Source organism: Hippichthys cyanospilos, chromosome 10 (genome assembly GCF_059441005.1).
Source record: "Hippichthys cyanospilos isolate Australia breed blue-spotted pipefish chromosome 10, RoL_Hcya_1.0, whole genome shotgun sequence".
Lineage (NCBI taxonomy): Eukaryota > Metazoa > Chordata > Actinopteri > Syngnathiformes > Syngnathidae > Hippichthys > Hippichthys cyanospilos.
The window spans coordinates 3942280-3964576 of record NC_142378.1 but is presented as its reverse complement, the minus strand read 5'-3'; the positions used below and the strand labels follow the sequence as shown (position 1 = coordinate 3964576).

The 22297-nt window shown below is 38.5% G+C and overlaps 1 protein-coding gene across 1 annotated transcript in view; it reads right to left on the bottom strand.

The window, feature by feature from the left end:
* Positions 1-22297, bottom strand: part of LOC148416660 (uncharacterized) — a 314743-nt gene that overhangs the window by 173817 nt on the left and 118629 nt on the right. Inside the window, exon 3 of the mRNA XM_088425825.1 lies at positions 12529-12595. Coding sequence (XP_088281951.1) covers positions 12529-12595 — 67 coding nt within the window. The remainder of the gene's footprint in view (positions 1-12528; positions 12596-22297) is intronic.

Genomic DNA, 22297 nt, shown 5'->3' with positions numbered 1-22297 from the left:
TCTTCTCTCCCCCCCCGCGCGTAGAGGAGTCCCTCCTATCGAGTTTGCTAAGCCTAATCTATTGATGCAGGGTGGTTTTATATTCATCTGGCATTGACATTATGTGCGGGAAAGGCATGGAGCGCTTTGTGGATTTATCTGTGACTCCCACACAGTTCTCGCCTTCTAATTTTCTGATAACGCCTTAACACGAGTTCTCTCTGTAAAAGACACAAGTCGAAATCCGAATGTGCAATTATAGCAGAATGAAAGCTTTGAGAACACTCATCTACATTTTTTCGCCCTGTCCGACTCGCGCTATTTGTATTCCGAGGAAAAAGATGTAGCCTTGATTCCTGAGAATTATTTCCACCCACTGTTTTGTGTGAAACTCTTTTCCTGAATCACAGTGGATCAAACTCCAAATCCTCTAAATGCAGACTGCCAGAGTCGGTTTTTGCCCCAGCTTGCGCTTATCTTAGGATACAGGCTGTTGGAGCATCTAACGAAATCCGGGAAGATTAACTCGGACCACAAGTTTGAGTCTCCTTCCGAGCCGCCGACATTATAGCGCGTTATCGCTTTGCCAAAGATACTTGAGAGGGCGCAATTTCCGAAACGGATCACAATAGTTGAATTGCGTCCCGCTCTGGAGATGGGGAAGACTTCGAAATGGAAAGTCAAAACTTAGGAGTACTCAACGGAAAGGGAACTTCCGGATTTTCCGGAGTATAAGGCGCACCGGTATATAAGCCGCAGCAGCAGAAATTGAGCCCCCCCCAAAAAAAAACACATATAAGCCTCGCTGGACTATAAGGCGCAGGGATATGGTGGTAATATGAAACTTAAATTTTCTGTATATATCCTTTTTAACTGTCTACCAACTTTAACAGACTGAACATGCCTGCATATTTAATCCCAACATTATATTTATAGAAAATGGATGGATGGATATATCCAACGATTTTATACCAATATATTTACCAACAGAATACTGCAGAGTTAAATAGCAGTTCAAACTCCAAATCAATACTTCGATAGCGTTCTGTCTCCCGTTGTATAATTGATAGATTATTTTAGTGAACATTTCACACACTGCAAATAAATAATATATGCAATCATAAATTTATAAATACAGTCATATGTACTGCATACTGTATATCAAATTTCCAGGTCACAAACTTTTATACAAGATATTATTTAGACTGATAATTGAATTATTTATATAGTTTTTTAGACCTTTTTATATATATTCTTAATATATTTTAAAACTCTTTTTGAGCACAGCCAATTTTTTCAAATTTTTCAAATTTTTTCAGTTCTATTTCATAGTTGTTCCATAAATAGACTCCTTGAACACACATTTGCTTGACCGGTGGGGAAAAAAAAAACACTCAATAAGCCGCACCGGACTATAAGCCGCAGGGCTCAAACCATGATGAAAAATTTGCGGTTTATAGTCCGAAAAATGTGGTAATTTATATGGATACCTAATTTATACGGATATGGATAACGATCATCATTTTTTAAACAAATTCAAACTGTGATTTTAGATTCAATTTTACACACATTCATCCCCAACTTTTTTTCCCAAATGACCAAACGTGATGTCGGATCAAAAAAAAAAGACACACTTGGCTGCCATGTTTAAAAGTGATCAGTAGCAACTGCATCGTGTCAAAATGTCAACATCAAAGTTTGCCGTTTTAAGTATATTTAACTGCGTCTAAAAAGTAATCCATTTGAGCACCGCTAGCTAACGTCCACATTATGCTATTTGCTTACACAAAAGGCCGGCAAAAGGCATCATGCAAAAAGTTGTCAGTGTAATCGAGTCGTTTTCAGTGTCCTAAACTGGCGGTTGAATGTGAGTTCGGAATTTTTTTTTATTTACATCATTCGGGAGTTGCTACACTATGCAATAGGAGGAACGGCTTGTGTCGTAAAAAGCGTTGTGACTGCTCGGACATGCAAACAGGAAGAACTTAAATTTTTAAAAAAATAGCGTTCTAATGTGTTTGTGTACATTTATTGGTATGATAAGGTGTATTCTCACCACCTCACCAATAATTTCACGAGATCCTGTTTTTTTTTTTACAAAATGTACTTTTTATTGTTTTGTCCTCTGGTATAAACAGTATAAAAAAGTTTTGTTTTTTTTGTCGCGGTGGTGAAAGCAAGAGTAATTATGGAATTTAACTGCTGTTGGTTGTCATGAGCTGTTAAATCCTGCATGCTGCTTCTCATCTGCATCACATTGGATTATACAATACCAACGTGCTAAATGGAGATTTATACATAATTCAAAAGAACGCTTGACAGTTATTCCTCACCCACATACAGTAAACATGAGTCAAAGCTCACAGTTAATTTATTAATGTAGAGCCACACAGAACAATTACAGTCAAATAGTCCATTTGGAAGCAATCTATTATTTCAAGCCTTCACCACAGTCTGGAGCATTTTAATCACTGTTAAATATGTTACAAGCCAAGAAAAATAATGATGATTTATATGGGGGGGAAAAATTGAGCGAGATTTAAATTAAGCAAACGACACTGGAACATTATGAAAAGAGAAAACATGAATCATGACAATTTAAAAATGCCTTGAAGCCTGCTAACCACTTTATCTTTTTGACATGCATAATTCTACCGTAGCATTGCTTACCTCAAATTTCTGTGGAGGCTGCTGTAGCTTCTCACATTATATATATATTATATATTATATATATATATATATATATATTATATATTATATATATATATATATTATATATTATATATTATATATATATATATATTATATATTATATATATATATATATATATATATATATATATATATATATATATATATATATATATATATATTACATTACATTATTACATTACATTACATTACATGCCGCCATTTTGAAAACCGTGACGCCGACCAATAGCAGACCAGCACCTTATTGACCAATAGTAGACCAGCATTGTAGTGACGTAAGTTGTTGTTTTTTGATGTTGTAAAGCGAAAAAAAAGGTGTAAAGAGGGGACAAAAAAGTCTTGGTCCACGTCGTAAGGTGAAAAAAACGTAATGCGGGTATGTCGTAAAACGGAGGTCCATATATATATCCATATATATATATATATATATATATATATATATATATATATGTGTCTTTTTATACATTTAGTGACTACACAGCAACACATCCAAGATAGGGAACGTAGTGGTGACAAAAATTTCATAGCAAATGATGAAGATGAATTGAATTAATTCCATTATTCATCTATAATTAGACTGGTTCATGTCCATCCATCATTGCTGTGAAAAGAGATAAGAGTTCAGTGTGATTTATTGACGAGGAGGTCATCTTTTTGATTGCTCTCATTTGTGACTGGAATCAGCAATCTTCCTTCGTTTTAATGGATGCTTTTCATAAGCACAATATAATAGGGGCTAAACAAATTGGACTTTTTTTCTTTTCAGAGTGAGGATAGGCATTATAGAAGATAGATGAAGGGGAATTTTTCTGCCTTTGCCCAGATCTCCCGCATCGCCAAACCGACGACAAAACAAAGTCTCTCGCCGATGTGCCGTTCGATACGTTTCGACAGCACTTGCGAAACAAATCGCGCCGGTTCGTGAAAACGGGTTCACATCATCGCGATCATCATAGGAGCGGGTGTTTGCAAAGGACACTTTTTAAAATGGAGAGTCTGCCATATTAATATTTCACAACATAGCCATTTAAGTACAACAAAGTTAAAGCCATCTGCGGTGTCAACATCGCTGGCACCCGGCAAGGAGACTAACCACAACTGATTTGCAATTCTAATGAGAGATGCCTTTGGCGACAAATATTCTGAAATACACAATCTAGAGCGGGGCTGCTCGATGCAAAGGTAGTGTTCGTTTGTGGTAATTTATCCATTTTTTGGTCGTTCTCCTCCATGTCATTCTTTCATTTTTTTTTTAGCCAAGCTATGGCACACTTCTAGTAGTGTGATAACTAATTGGTCATGCCATGTTGATCTTTGGTATGTTGTCGGCAACTGGGCGAAATTTCAGCTCCCTACAGCCTTCTTTCAATGCTGTGCCTTTGATGTGAAATACCGCATAAGAGTTTAAAAAGAAATACATCAAAATCTTGGTGGTGCAAATAACAGTGCTAAAATTTAATATTAATTTTTCCAAAAGCACTGCTGGTATTTGGATTAAAAATAAATGTTTCTTTATTATTTATATCTGTGAATTGATGGTGTTCGTGCTGCGGTGGGAAATTGTGTGGTGACGCCATGGTACGTGCACGTTCCTAGCAAAGAACTTCACATTGCTTTGCCTATAATCGATTTTTAAAGCAATTCAACTCAAGTATTTTCGTTGGGTTGTGCCGTGGTGATTATTCTGCTCACTTTTTTGAGGCGTTTCAACTCGATTCCAATTTATCTGATTCACGCCATTCCAATTTCAACATGTTTCAAATATTCATGTGAGTGTTGTTTATAATTGTGGTATTGCAAATAATTACCATTTTCCCACAATACCCCTTTTTCCGCACCAAAAAATTACCATTTACCTACAATGGCAGATTGGACATATCACATTTAAAGGTTTCACATTTCACATTGACAACATTTTTCTCATTTCTTTCACCTTAGGGGTCATTCCCAACATTCCAAAAATTCACAAACTCGATGAACCCAATTTTGTGTCTTTTTTTTTTTTTTTATCAGGAGGCTAAATGTTTGGGCCATGTGTTTGTCAATCACATATTTACCATAGCGATTTATGCGATACACCTACTTACAAAGGAATTCAAAGTATTTACTTATGTGTCACTCGAACTACTTACTATTATTACTATTAGTATTGTTAATAGTATCGCTTACTATGACTGTTGTACTATTATTTAACAATTTTTACTCATTGAATTCACTATCTTCTCTCTTCACTCGAAATTTGTCAACCAGTCCAACCGTTCCAAATTTAACATGTCCATCGGAGTCTCCACATTCAACATCATTCCACACGCAATTTCACCATAATCAGATTAATCTGCAGAAAAAAGCGCGAGCAAATCTTCCATTTATCGACTCGGAGTTAGGGTACACGCTTTTTACAGAAGCGGTACGGGGACATTTGTATAATGAAAAGAACGTAAAGCTCAGCAGAACTCCAGCCTCATCTGAAAATCAACAGAATGAACATATTAGTTCCTTCCATATTCTCATATTCTAGTGGACACATTTAATTGGCCTTACTGCTGCACCGTTGCACTGTATAATGAGGATGTCAGTTCATCCGCTTGTGTTGTATTCTTTTCAGAAGGTCTCAGAGGACTTGGGATATTTATTAGAACAACTACTTTGTATTCATGGCGGTGAACAGATGCACACATGTACAGTTTGGACAGTACATGAAAAAAATCATATTTGCATTTTGGAAAAAGTGAGAGATTTTTTCCCTTTATGTACTTCAGTCTCGAGCTTGGGTTTCAATCGCATTTCTGAATTCATGTAATGTTTGATTACTTTTACGGCACAGTGGCTGCCGATAAAATGTTGCTTCTCCTTTTCTGCAATGACGTGAAGTCATTTGCACTTGTCAGCCATTTTGATGGGAAGATTAGCATAACACTTTAAGGGTACAGAGAAGATCACGCCCTAAGAAGCAAAGATATGGAAAGTCCCACGTAATTTACAGGTACAGTTTAAAATAAAATGCAAAATAGATTAGATGATTGTTTCAATTTTCACATATTTACAATTTAGTTTCAGAATTTCTTTGTCAGTAACTATCAGCGATTGTGATACATTACTCAAAGGTAGCTTATTTGAATTGCTGTTTTTTGTGTGCTCCTTTTGTTTTGCGTGCTGCTTTTTTTGCATGCTCCATATTTGTCTTGTACGCTCTTTTTTATTGTGTGTTTCTTTTTTATTGTGCTTCTTTTTATGCTCTTTTTGTGTTTTATTACCTGAGTGATTCTCTCCTGTAATGTAGATAGATAGATAGATAGATAGATAGATAGATAGATAGATAGATAGATAGATAGATAGATAGATAGATAGATAGATAGATAGATAGATAGATAGATAGATAGATAGATAGATAGATAGATAGATAGATAGATAGATAGATAGATAGATACTCTAGCCAGCTAGCTAGCTAGCTAACAACAAATACCAACCCTGTAAATTAGCCAGATAGATAGATAGATAGATAGATAGATAGATAGATAGATAGATAGATAGATAGATAGATAGATAGATAGATAGATAGATAGATAGATAGATAGATAGATAGATAGATAGATAGATAGATAGATAGATTTGCATTGAATATGAGCATTATTATTGTGTATGTACATTATGCGTTATAGTAAGAATAAATTAGAAAACAGTTGAATTTTTATATATTAAACAATTCTACTACATATATATATACATATATATATATATATATACATATATATATATATATATATATATATATATATATATATTATATATAGTACACACACATACACAGATGCTCTTCAAGCATGATGCACAACAAAAATGCCTATAAAAATTGTTTTTAGTAGGTAATAAAAACTCAAAGGCGTGATTCAAACCACTAATAATTGAAACTAATAAACAATCTTTGGACATCTCTAATAGAAAAATGTGTGTATTTTGTCAAATGTCAAATTGAAATTATGCCCAACAGATGTTTTAACCTGAAGCCGCCTGATATGGAGATGAAAAGCATCACAATAGCCCTGTACATATCTTGTTCCAGGACGGGTAAAACCGGTTACCCATCAGCTTTTGTTTTTTTCTTTTTTTTATCGGCTGTAAAAAAAAGTATGGCAGCAGCTGGGATGGCAGCCATTTTCTTTGGTTGTTGGTAGCAGCCTTGGCAGTAAATCCACCCACAGTCATTTTATGAAGTCATCATGTGATAGGATCCCCTGGAGATGCGTCTCCCACCCCCCGGCGTCATATCAAACACTCCCGTCAAAGCAACACACCTCCTACCACACCTCCAAAAGGAATATTATCATGTTATATCACACACAGGACTTGCACTTCCCGCTTGGATTTTTCCTTTTCATTATTTTCGTGTTATCTGTCTCTAAGCGCATATTTTGTTTCTGTTATTCCTTATAACGTTCTCAATCTATGTAAGATGCGCCAAACACTATTATTGCCTATGACTGACATTTTGAAGCAGTAAACACATTTATGGCCCGAGAAGCACTTGAAAAAAAACGATAAGCGTCAACAAACATCCAATGATTCTTGTCGTCAAAAATACAAAGCAGGAGGTCCGAGCCCAAATGTAAAAAATGTTTACTGCGATACGAAAATAACATCTGGTATCTACGTAACCGTCTCCTGGCACACGGACAGTTTTCTAAACGCGGAATGATAGGCATCCATATCGTAATTGCTTTAGCGGAAGGGTAGTTGGCAGTAGTCGGCATGAAGGAAGAAAGAGGTAAAAAAAAATAATGATGAAATATCAATGGGGTGATGAAAAAGTAATCAGTGTGCCACAGAAGCGCCCCAGCTCAAAAGATTTAAGTGCCGCCATTCAGGAATCAATATGTCTGATCCAATATGGGACAATTTACACACAGCTCATCACTCATCACTCTATATTGAAAAGCCCACGAGCGCATTTTCATCTGGGAGAAAACGCCATTGCTGTTTAACAATAAGCCAGTGCACCAGTATCGCTCTAAGTGCAGTCAATCATCCGCAAACCTGCTGGTTTCCCACATATATGTATATATATATATATATATATATATATATACACACACACACACACACACACAATTGAAAATATATAAGGAAAAATGGTTATTAGAAATCCTTGTATGGTGGGCAATAGAAACCTATTGTAATTAGCTAATGCTTATAAAACCTCAGGTAAAAACATAAAACCAGCATATACATATTAAAAATGAGTAACAAAATAGTATGGTGAGTACTTATGTATAATATATGTATACAATTAAATAACATCATCAATAAAAAATACTGAACAATTGTAAGTATAAGAGCCATTTCCTCGAAACGCCTGAAGAGGGAGGCAAAACAACATGAACACAGCCAACCCCACAGGTCATGACAGTTCTTGATGCCCTAAAGCGGGAAAAATGCCGTGAAGAGGAGATGAAAAAACTTAGTATTCCACTTCGTAACGTGAAAAAAATGTAAGCCAGTAACACCGTAAGCCGGGAGTCCACTGTCTTTGATTAAGTGGTGATTTTTGATTCAAAACATTCAATTAAAAATAATTTCCGCTTCTGTACACATACCCTAAGATCAGTTTAAAAAAAATAATAATTAAAGACATAGTACAACAGAAATGAAGCACACATGAACTAACCATTCAACTACTTCACACCCATGACAAACAATGTCCTTATAAGGTCATAGAACCGAAAAACTTTTTTTTCATATCACTATATACACTTCTATCTCCTGCTATTCACAGGTGACTCAATATCTGTATATCATTGATATATTTTCAAATGGATCAAGGGGAAACAAATGCAATTTTCGACACCCGCCTAAGAAATCCATACGGGTCAGCCCGTATTATTACAAGTGACAAAGGAGCAATTAAGTTGAAAAGTATCCCGCCTAAGTAGATGAATACCCAAATCTCCCAAACAATACACTCAAGTGCAGCTTAGTTTGTTGATCCCGAACGGCTGAGATATTTTTATTCCTCGCTTGTACACCCTGCACTTTGAGGGCTTATACGATTTTTTATTTTCCGAGCCGACGCTTTATCTCCGATAATTTCCAGGTTTGAAAATGGTGGAGGTCTCTTCCCTTTCCTCCCTGACACTTGGATTTTTCTCATCTACAAAGCATGCAATATATGATTACACACAAGCGCATAGTGCCTTCCTGCCGGGTTCCCAAATAAAGCGAGCGTGCCGTAACTAAAAAGCAACACGGGTAACCAGGCTTGACAGGTATTCCTTTGTGGCCAGTTCAGAGAGTGGGCATGGAGCCCGAAGCACCTGCTATCAGGCGCTTGCGTCACGGCGCTTGTCACCAGCGATTGCAGTCTCGAGAAGAAAATGAATCTTTGGGAGGAAGCCAAGCTTAAAAGGAAAATGCAATTTTAGCATTTAGCCCATGAACATGTTCAAGTGTGTTTCAAAGTATAGTGCTAACTCTACTTACGTCTCGTCACGAAAAAATTTCAGTTTACGAAACGCCTTTTCGGAAAGGAGGCGTTGACGAGATGTATTTGTTACAGTTCTTTAAGCATTTATATAACTTATATATGCCGGCTGGTCCACAAATGAGACACAAGTTCTTTGTTTACAACATAGAACTAATAAATCATAAAACTGACATTAGCTATTCACATAAAAACACATATGTTACATACAGCACCACTTTGGGCTGTTTTTGTCTGACATTAGCATTGCTAGCATGTCATTAGCACGTAAGCGAGAGGGATGACCGTCATGCAGGAAGCATTTAGCATGACCGCAAACTTAAATAAACTTACATGCTCAAAGTTATGTAATTAAATACATGACTAGCTCACTGAAAATGTAAAATAAAAACATACAGACAAAACGACCTAAAAAGGTCTCTGCACTCACCACCACCTCCCCAGCAAATGGTCCACAAATGAGACACCAGTTCCTCGCACCGTAGAACTAATAAACATTTAATTGAGATTAGCTATTCACATAAAAACACATATGTAACATACCACTTTGGCCTGTCGCGTCTGACATTAGCATTGCTAGCACGTCATTAGCAGGTAATCAGTCAATCAAATTTTATTTTTGGATTATATCTTTTGACTCATTCAACCAACTCTACTAAGTCCTAGTGTACTCACTGGGGGACACAATGGCCTTTTTCAATGATATATTGTGTTTGGGTGGGAGATAATTCACTTTGCTGTCCCGCTGACATTAAACGGACACAACAGTGGACGCAAATTAATAGGCCGGCTCTCAAGAGGTATGACTTTAAATAATCCCAGACAGAAACGGACTTGCGAGGTCAGTCAAAGTTTTTGTTGTCCAGCTGTTCGATTTGGGCACTTTTTACACACCTTGCTGTTTTCTAACAAGGAACAGAACGGCAAATTTCACAACAGGTGTTGACCTATGCGACAACTACTGGCAGGTCCGCCGTACCTACGACGCCAGACCCAGGTGGCTTTTATTTCTGCCAGGGACCTGTCACAGTTCAAGGTGCTCCCATTTGGCTTCTGCCATGCACATCTGCCACATCGAGAGGCGCACGGACAAGGCGCACGCCGTCCCTCACCGGCAGGGCAACGCTACCGTCACATTATATTTGTGGCCAGTTTAGGAAACGGAACTTTATAAAAGTCATTCATTAGATACTGGGAATGTCCCCATCAAAAAAAAAAAAATCATGCACCTGAGTCCAATACCTGATTGTGAGAATCTGTCAATACAACCAGAAGATATAAACCGAGGATTCCGAGCTAAGGATTGTCATGTAGTTTACTTCTTAGATCATACATATATTTACCGTAATTCCCCAAATAGATTATATTTTTTTATTCCCAAAAGGATATCCAAAAGTCCTATAAACGATGTAGTTTAGAATTTGTTTTTATGTTGCTATCTGAGACGGTAACCAGCATTTTGTTGACGTGGAAACTGTTTCGCATGAATGCACTTTTACAGACTTAGCGCACGTGTAAACGCCATCTTAGAAGAGCCGTTCGTGGGCCTTGAAAGCATCTTCAACATGACTGAACGTGAGATTGATCTGAGACTGGCAGTGTAGAATCAAGCTGCGCGTGTATGTTACGTGTTTGAAGAACAAGTGTTTCGCTTGAGGTGATTTTCGAGAGTGACGCATTTCGGCCAACGGTTACCCGTTGAGCGCCATTGTGTCCTACTGAGAGCTATTTCCAACTCCGTTGGATGGTAAAAATATGAGAAGCGGTTTTCCTTTCGCTGCAAAAGCATTGCGCTGCTGGTGGGGTTGGAGACTGGACATTCCGTCAATGAGGCTCCTTTAGGTCCATCCCTTTCTCCGTGGGCCAACAGGTTTGATTCACACCCATTTGAATGCCACTCCGTTGCCTAATAGAATCTGAAGGTGGAGGATTAGCATCACCGTGCGTCCTGTCAATGCGCTCCCCAAAAATAGGATTGGGTGGCAATGATCTAATTTTGGATGGATGGATGGATGTATTGAACCGCTGGACGAACGGATGGATGGATGGAGATTTGGATGGATGGAAGGATTATATGGATGGATGGAGACTTGGACAGATGGATGGATATTTGAATCGTTCGATCGATGGATGGGTGGATGGATGGATGGGTATATTGAACCATTGGACGAATGGATGGACAGATGGATGAATGAATATATTGAATCGTTCGATGGATGGATGGATGAATGGATGGATGAAGACTTGGATGATATATTGAATTGTTCAATGGATGTATGTATGGATGGATGGATGGATGAAGACTTGGATGGATGGATATATTGAATCGTTCGATAGATGGATGGATGGATGGATGGAGGAAAACTTGGATGGATGGAGGGATGGATGGGTATATTGAATCGTTTGATGGATGGATGGATGGATGGATGAAGACTTGGATAGATGGATGGATATATTGAATCATTCAATGGATGGATGGGTGGATGGATGGATAGATGGATGGATGATGGATGGATGGATGGATGAGGAAAACTTGGATGGATGGAGGGATGGTTGGGTATGTTGAATCGTTTGATGGATGGATGAATGGATGGATGGATGGATGGATGAAGACTTGGATGGATGGGTATATTGAATCGTTGGACGAATGGCTGGACAAATGGATGATGGATGGATGGATGGATGAATGAATGGATATATTGAATCGATGGATGGATGGATGGATGGATGGGTATATTGAACTGTTGGTTGAATGGATGGATGGATGGATGGATGGATGGATGGATGGATGGATGGATGGATGGACGGACGGACGGATGGATGGATGGATGAATGGATGGATGGATGCAGATGGCAAATGGAACAAATGGATGAATGCAGGGATGGATGATAGAGAGATTGATGGCTGGATTGATCACCATATTGAACCCTTGGGCATATAGATGGACGGATGAGTGTTTGGTGAATGCATGGATGGATATAGCGAACAGCTGTTGCCAATGGATGAATGAATGAAAGTTGGATGACGGCTTTTCAGAAAAGGTATTTATGTCCCGACTGCCAAAGAGAACCGGTTGCCGAGGCGGAAAAAGATGGAAGTTGATAAGGGGGGATAAAAAAGCAGCAAAAGATATATTTTTCATTCTCTCCACACCGTGAGGGTGACATGTCACTCTGCATGATAAGGAATACTCCGGGTTTAGATTAATGACCTTCTTACAGTGAGGCACAAAATAAGCACAGATGTGTAGAAGATGACTTTGCTGACAAGAAGTGTGTCCTTTCTGTCAACAGGACAGACTCGTGACACCGAATATAAGCACGACGCCCAATGCGGCGTATCAAACTGATGAAAATCTCACCTCGTTGGATATTTTCCACTCCAGCGACTGCTGCGTTGGGCTCTATAAACGGCGGCTTCTTGAATGCCTGGAAAATAGAAAGTCCAATGTTGACAAAAATATAATTACAAATTCTTGCTTTAGTTTCTATAGCATTAAAGCCAGCCTATTCATTTGCGTCCACTGTTGTGTCTATTTTGTCTCTGCAATGTTACCGTATTTTCCGCACTATAAGGTGCACAGGATTATAAGGCGCACCCTCAATTAATGACATATTTTAAAACTTTTTCCATATATGAGGCGCACCGCATCATAAGCCGCACCCTCAATGAAATATTTTCAAACTTTTTCCATATTTAAGGCGCACCGCATTATAAGGTGCACCCTCAATTAATGAGATATTTCCAAACTTTTTCCATATATAAGGCGCACCGTCAATTATTGACCTTTTCAAACTTTTTCCATATATGAAGCGCACTGCATTAAGGCGCACCCTCAATTAATGAGATTTTTCCAAACTTTTTTCCATATATAAGGCGCACCCTCAATTAATGACATATTTTCAAACTTTTTTCCATATATAATGCACACCGCATTATAAGGCACACCCTCAATTAATGCGATATTTCCAAACATTTTCTATATATAAGGCGCACCCTCAATTAATGAGATATTTCCAAACTTTTTCCATATATAAGGCGCACCCTCAATTAATGAGATATTTCCAAACTTTTTCCATATATAAGGCGCACCCTCAATTAATGACCTTTTCAAACTTTTCCCATATATGAGGCGCACCGCATTATAAGGCGCACCCTCAATTAATGACATATTTTCAAACTTTTTTCCATATATAATGCGCACCGCATTATAAGGTGCACCCTCGATTAATGTAATATCATTTCATGATAACTAGACCTACAATCGTATTTAAAATAAACCTTTGATCATTAAGAATACATTCATTGGCAATTTTTTGAAATTGACAAACATTTAGTTGATTCCTTTTTAACGAAAAACGGTCTAAATATGACACACTGTCTCTTTAAATGAGTCCAAATATGTAGGCCAAAAAAAAAGTCCATACAATGGACACAAATGAATAGGCTGAATAAAATCTCAGTTTTGAATTATCATTCGGGAAATCATTGATAGAACAATCGTTTCTAAAAAAAAATACAATGACCCGCAATGGGCTCAATACAAAATTGGAATTGTACGAATTGATTCAAAAAATGCGGAAGCTGAAAACCGCAATTATATTTCATCAAAATATGTTTTTATAATGTGTTTAATTTCAAGCAGAAACAATATGAATCTGTCTTTATGAATGTGCCATTGGGAATTTTGAAGGAAATTCAGCCTCACTGCAAATCAACTGTGAATTTTTGGGTGACTTTATTGAAGTTTGTAAAACTTTATATGAGGATTGAGAAAATAAAAGACCTACTTCTGAGAATTTTTTGAATAAGAAAATCGTATATATAATCGTGATTGAGTTGATTGGACAAACGCATCAGCATTGTCTGAAAGTGACCCGGGATTGGTGGGAAGCTAATTTTGCTATTTTGGGTGAGAAAAAGAATGAATGGCATCTGGCAGGAATTGAGTTTTGGTTTTGATGAAATAGCTGGACCTCCTGCTTCACACAGTTGGCTTGGCAGCGCATGTCCCTGCTTGCTGGCGCCTCTCCTGGGCGGTTCTTTCCTCTCCCATCTGGCACCAGCAGTTCTGCCAGTAAGCTTTTCACACCATTTTGTTCTCCCGCGTGAACTTTTCCTATGAAGTATTGCCTTGAGACGACCGGTGAAAAGTCACGCATATGGCATCACATATGCGGCTATATATTGAATACCCGAAAGACGCGTTGTTTTTTTTTTTTTTGTGTAGTATTCAATATGTGTCCATCATTTGGAGGTCCTCTCAATTATAATCAACTATTTGGATATTCTTGTCTTTTCCGGGAAGATGACAGTAAGCCAGTCTCACATGAATTTAAATTCAGAACATATTGTACATGTGGACAAGGTTATAGTGATTTGATTTGATTTGATTCATTATAGTAACGGCGTGTGTAACTTGGATGGATGAATGGATGAATGGACGGAGGACTGGATGGATGAAATATGGATGGATGGACAGATCATTGGATGACTGAAATACGATTGGATAAAATATGAATAGATGAATAATGGATGGATGATGGAAATACAAATAGATGGATGAAATATGAATAGCTGGTGACTGAAATATGGATAAAAGAATGAAATATGGCTTATAAATGGGTGAAATCTGGGTGGATATCTATCCATCGCTGGATGAATGGATGGTTGGAATATGGATGAATGAATGCAGAACTGGATGGGTGAAATCTGGATGAATGGATAGATGAATGGATGACTGAAATATGAGATGATGATGGATGGTGACAAACGTGGATAAATGGATGAAATATGGATAGATGGGTGAAACGGATGGCTGGTGACTGAAATGTGAATAAATGATTGAAATATGGCTTATAGAAATCTGGATGGATGGATGATGACTCAAATTCGGATAAATGAGTGAAACATGAATAGATGGCGACTGGAATATGGATAAATGAATGCAATATGGCTGATAGATCTTTGAAATCTGAGTGGATATCTATCCATCAGTGGATGAATGGATGACTGAAACATGCATGGATGAATGCATGGATGATTATAGAACTGGATGGAAGAAATATGGATGAATGGATAGATGAATGGATGACTGAAACATGCATGGATGATTATAGAACTGGATGGAAGAAAAATGGATGAATGGATGACTGAAACTTGGATAGATGGATGAACTATGGATAGAAGGGTGAAATGGATGGATGGTGATTGAAATATGGATAGGTGGATGAAATATGGATGAATGGATGACTGAAACTTGGATAGATGGATGAACTATGGATAGATGGGTGAAATGGATGGATGGTGATTGAAATATGGATAGGTGGATGAAATATGGATGACAGATGATTGAAATATAGATACATGAATGATAAACGGATGGATAGATAAAATATGGATTGATGGATGATTATAGAACTGGATGGAAGAAATGAGGAAGAAATATGGATGAACGGATAGATGAATGGATGACTGAAACATGCATGGATGATTATAGAACTGGATGGAAGAAAAATGGATGAATGATAGATGAACGGATGACTGAAACTTGGATAGATGGATGAACTATGGATAGAAGGGTGAAATGGATGGATGGTGATTGAAATATGGATAGATGGATGAAATATGATGACAGATGATTGAAATATGGATACATGAATGATAAATGGATGGATAGATAAAATATGGATTGATGGATATAATATGGATGCATGATGTGTAATATGAATGGATAAAATATGATGGATAGACAGATGGATTAATGGACGGATGGAATGAAAAACTGGATGATAGACAGATACTTTTGACAAGAATATTGAGCCACCATGATGGCCCCATCACAAAAAACAGAAAACCGCCTCTGCATCATAAATGAAATCCCAATCATGTCTCCCCGCCGTTCTGTCAAGCTCTCATGCGCCGATTAGCCGTGAAACGGCGTCACAGCTTTAGCACTTTTGCTAAGATGTCACATCAGAGCAGGCCCAATCCCAAATGACAAAATAACAAACCGCAGCAACAAACCCAAAGCATAGCAACAATTATATTCAAATCCGACCATTTCGCGGAGATACGTTGCTACAGCATAGCAGCAGGCTGTTTTTCACTCATCACGCAACTCGTCCGCACGCCGAGCTGTTCGGCGGACTCCCTGCATGCATCGGGGATGCCTGTCTTTTTCTTTTGACGTGTGGATGGCTGCGTCCAACATTTTGATTTGTTTCTCGACGTGCGCCTGTGCGTGCGCAGAGAGCCCACTCGTTATCTTCTTGTAAAGTGCCGCGGCGTTCCTATGCCCTCCGCCACTGTTCCTGTGATCCCTGCTGTGTATTATCCATCCACCTATCCATTCATCAGGAGCAATCCATCATCCACCCCCCCGCCCCCGCCCCCCGCCCATTATGCTTCATCCACAGCAGAGATCTCAGGATCACGGGGAGATTAAGTCTGCCTCTCGATGAAAAAAGGTAGATTTATGCTTCAACCTATCTGTCCAACATGACCTCAAAAATAACGTACACAAACATTTGCATGATTGACACATGTCGTGATATTTGCATCGGGCTGTCAGATCACGTGAAGACTTTGACTCGTGCGCAGACTCTACACATGATGTTGTCAGCTTGGACTTCAAGGCAATTCCTGACACAAATGGCGTCACTTTGCATATTTCTTGTTGTGAAAAAAAATATTTTTCCGTCACCAAGGTTACTCTTAATCCCATCTGGACTTGGACCTCGTGGACTTGTGACTTTGACTTAGACTCTGACCTTTGTGACTCGAACTTGGACTCAATGAAGGTGAAATTGACACTTGACTACAGTCCTGATATATATATATATATATACAGTATAAATACACACACACACACATACATACAGTACACACACACACACGCACACATACACACACACATTTGTATATATATTACACAAAATAGGCCAGTATTTTTCCCATTTTGTTTAACAAGTTCTGCTGTTGTTTTTGAAAAGAATATAAAAAAAAAATCTCAAATCTATGAACATGATCCAGCTAGAGCCCGCCTAGTCCAAGAATCAATAAAAATTCTTTTGACCCACAGACAAAAGTTATCTAAAGTTATCTAAAGTTATCTAATTGTGAGAGCTACAACACTAGCTTAAAGTTGAGGAACAGGCGATTTTTCTCACCCGTATGAACAAAACGGTGACTAATGTCACATGACATGCCCATTTTACATGTGTTTTGCGCTTTACGTTTTAGCTTCGCTCGCTAAAATACGGCGCTCGCTTGTCCACAAGGGCAATCTCCCGCAAACAGCGCCATCTGCTATGGACCAAAAAGAACACATCAAGTGAAGAGATGTGACAGCTCTTGAAATCATGTCACATTTGATTTCCTTTGGAGTATTCCACCAGTGTGACATGCACAATTCATACCCAAGTTCCTGGTGTGTACTAGCTTGCCTGCAAGGCATGTGATTCATGCAGGATGCCGTCATCGTATGTATGGGAATTTCTGCGTGTGTGTGTATATGTGTGTGTTGGGGGGGGGGAGATCAGTGCCCTTTCTCGTCAACCTTCATAGGCCCACCTGCAGGAAGAGCCTTTACCACAGGGTAGGGATCAATGAACGACTGCGCTGTGTTCAGGCAGTATAGGATCTTATTTCCACCCCCATCCCCCCACCCCACCCCCACCCCCTCAGGTGAGTCGGATCAGCGCGGCGCAGAGGGAGACAGGCAAAGTCGGCATCCATTATTGGTTTACTCGTTGAACACCAGCGGCGGGTCTCCGCATTTATTTATTCAAAGACTGGAGGTCTGGAGGGTTAATTCTCTAAAGGGGTTAATATTGGGAACTTAATTGGATTCTTGCACCATGGGAGCTCAGAAGATAAGGAGTGTGTTTACAACACGCTAAGTGCTGCCGCTTATAAAAGATCTATTTACACAACCTTGTGTTTGCCGTTATCTGAGAACAGGGTGGCCCGATAAAGCTTGTAAATCTACTTAGATCTCATTAACACGTTCACTATTGGTGATCAACTTCATTGTATTATTGTCTGGTGCGCACGTTCCGTGATTTGGAAGCACGCGTTCATTGTGAATGCAGCAGAAGTCAAAGTAGAAAAGAAGTCAAGGACCCTGTGGCATCATGGCGGAAAAATGTTAGGGCGTTAACAATAAGAGAGACTGGAAAAAAGACCACAACCTGAGTCAAAGTTCTCTTTTGTCCCTCTACACCTCTTTTTATTTATTTATTTCTCAAGCAGGGTGTATTCAACAACATAAACAAAATAATTTTACGACCAGGCCAGTTTTTTACCTCCCCCAACTGGTTGGGGACCTTCCAACTTGTTCCACAAGTGCCTGAATGCCCAAGTGCTTGAACCAAATTTTTAGACCAAAGCTGAAAGTCATTCGAAAGCACTTTACCAATAACACAAAGTGTAATGAAGCATAGTACTGAATTTCAGAGAAAATGAAGTTAAATTAAGTGCGCCTATCGTCTTTTAGTTTACAAAATATGAGTGAAAATCTCTATACTCGATTAAAATTTTTGAATAAACAGTGTGATTTCATTAATGCCATTTTGGTTCTCAAATAGGGGTACGTGAAGGCACTTCAGACAATAGCTTTATCCTTTCAAAGTAAGAGCAAATTGATTGGAACTTGCTGCGCTTTAGCACCTCTTTGCGAAACGTATCCCTAATGGGATGTGCGTCGTCACGGTTGATAAAATACCCCAGAAATAAAACCGTTGTTTTGTTTTCGATGTACATTGCCGAATCAAACCACAATATAACTCACCCAACAAATGCGGCCCCGACTTTTTTTAATCATTCTTTTCCCCCATTCAAAAGGTGCTTGGACTGCTTAGTGTGTACTCGGTGAAGAAAATCCGATTCACAGGGGGTAGATGAAAATCCAGAATAAATACATTCAAGCGGTCCACCTCCGGGGTCTCCACAATTGTGTTGCAAATGGAGCACACCTTGCAGCTTACTCCAGAATGAAGAATTAAAGGATAAATGCAGCAAGTGTGAAAAGGAAAGGGACTCTCGCACCCCGACTTTATAAAGCTCCCTCCCGCTAGGCTTTTGGCGATGCCTCTCTTTATTTGGATGTAGGATTTAAAAGTCTCTGGAGAAGCAGCGCAGTGGGTGAGTAAGAAGAGTTTTTAAAGCCACACCGTGAGACATTTTCTATTCCTTTAGATTTCTTCTTAGTTGGTCCGCCGATGTATGCGGATTGTACTTTGAAGGAACGCGCCGGGCGCGACGGCCGTGGAACAAATGAGCAATTGAAGCAGTTACGCCGCCTCGCGCTTTGACAAGCAATTAGAGACGACTGCCGTGACGGCGAAGAGGACACAAATATACGGGGGTATTTTGAAAGGTTTATACCTAGCAACAGTTGTTGAAGGTTTGGCCAGGAAAAAATACGAGAAAATGGGGTTTTGCAGTTGTATCCAATGTCATTTTCCCATCCCGGTACAATTTATAGCTTTTCTTTGGGGGGGGGGGGGGGGGGGGGGGCTGCACTCTGAGCTCAAGAGTGAAGATGAGGGACGTTCGCAAAAAGAGGCCATGGACAAGGCCTAACCCCGCCGTCCTTCAGCAAATGGCGTTAACCCGTTGTGCTGACGAGTGGAGCAGCCCGATGCGGCCTTGCTGGAAATTGTCACGTATTTACTAGAGAGGATTAAGAAGAGGCCCGCAAATTGCGACGGTTATTTTTTGCTTCAATCCCCGCACTGCGGCTACAGTGTGACTGACTATTTGGTTAATACGGGTACCAGCTCGGTGGACAGCATGCTTGTCGTTTTGGTGCGTGGACAACATGTTTTGACCGGTATGACTCGACCTGATTGAAAAACGTCAGAATCCTCGGAATTTTCAGCCTCTTGACAGTATATTTAAAAGAGTAAATAAATAAAAAATATATTGCCAAGAAAAGTGCTACGAGGTTTTCCTGCATTCCAGACAGACAAGCTAACAATAAATGCACTTGCCACAGACGCGCCTTGAACGTTTAACTACTGCAGTAGACATATTTACTTTACCGTTCCGTTGGGATCGTAACGCAAATTCGCCGCTTGGCGGGCAATCCAAACTTATGCTAATTAGCTAATGCGTGTAAAACCCAAGGTAAAAACATCAAAATTATATATACATATTAAAAATTGGTAACAAAATGGTATAGTCAGTGTTACTTATATATAATATATATGTAGACAATTAATTATCATAAATAAAACATACATAAAGGATTTATTTACCTTTGAGGGACGTGATGAGCTTGTTATGGCTATATTCCCTAGTGACGTTACCCTAGCCTAGGCTAGCTTAGCTTTCTTCTTTCTTCTTGATTATCTCCAGCTTCGTTTCCACACAAATCATCTTCTTCTCCCTTTAACATCACTAGCAATCTTGGGACCCATGGCTAACCAACTCAAGTTAACAAAATATATACTATATACTAATGTATACTATATATGTACTCACCCTAACCCAATTGAGTACTAAATCACACAATAAATACGATATTGTAAGCACTCACTCAAGAACAAATCTTAGCGACTCCGTGACGCCGACCAATAGCAGACCAGCATTGTAGCGACGTAAGCAGTGACGCGTGTCCTTACGTATGAGCGCACCATATTTGAGAAGTTGTTGTTTTTTGATGTTGTAAGGTGAAAGAAATGGTGTAAAGAGGGGACAAAAAAACGTCGCAGTTCATTTCGTAAGGTGAAAAAAAAATGTAAGGCAGGGACGTCGTAAACAGAGGGTCCACCATATATATATATATATATATATATATATATATATATATATATGTATATATATTAGAGTTGTAATGATTTATCAATGTCATCAATGATGTCGCATGATTGCATTGTTCAGTTAATTGTTCTTCTGAAAGTATTATTAATCTGAATTTATTGGAGTAACAAATAATCTTTGAACAGAGCACTGTATTATTTCTTGAGTATAACTCATTCTTTTTGACACAATTTCCAGGTGTTATATTGTTCTGAAGGCGTAGCGGAATATTTGCCTTTTAATATTGCGGGTGTCGCATCTGAGGTTGAATTAGTTTTTCAGCTAGATAATTTACGATGTATTTGTATACTATTAAGTACACAAGGTATAAGCCAAAGCAATCCCACTAGATTTGCTATGCATTACTTTTCTTTTTTCCTAAAAGAAAACTACAGAGCTGCATTGCATATCCTTTCAGGTAAGAGAAATTGCAGAGCTCATTATCCAAAAATCTCTCCATGGGAGCGACCCAGGATCATTAATAATGAGTCGAGGGCTCTTCATTAAAGATGGCACCCCAACTCGAATTTCTGTGTCACGAGAAGGCAGATATTATTTTGTGCAAACAAACAGACTGCAGCTCAACTTGAGGAGGTTAAAGCAGGTGTCTAATTTGCACCGTGGTCACAGTTGGAACCAAGGCGGCGAGAAATAAGACACGGATGTAAAACGAATTCAAAATAAAGATTTTTTTTTTTTGCCTTGGAAAGTGTGAGTATAAGCTGCAAGTATAGATATGAGGTAAAGTGAGGTTACATTTGTTTGGAAGCAATATTGGCTGCCAATCAATGTATAGCAGAGGTCATAAGGTTGCATGCAATCTTTATAAGCGGGAAGACGGCCTTGAAAAATATAAGCAGCACTCGCACTATGGATTCATGTCTGGCGTATTTTATGTGGGAGAGGGTGCTTTAATGCAGACTGTGTATTCAGACCTGCATTCAACCCTAAAGACATATTTTGCTTTATTTTACACTATCCCATGTGTATATATATATATATATATATATATATATATATATATATATATATATATATATATATATGGTAACGCAAATTTGACGTATGGCGGGCAAGCCAAACCTATTTTAATTTGCTAATGCATGTAAAACCCCAGGTAAAAATATCAAAATTGTATACACATATTCAAAATGGTATCAAAATACTATAGTAAGTGCTATGTTTAATAATATACATGTATACAATTAAAAAACATAATAAATAAAAAATATAGAAAGGTTTATTTACGTTTATGTGACAAGCTTGTTATGGACATATTCCCTAATGTGGGTAGCGTAGGCTAGCTTAGCCTTCTTCGTATT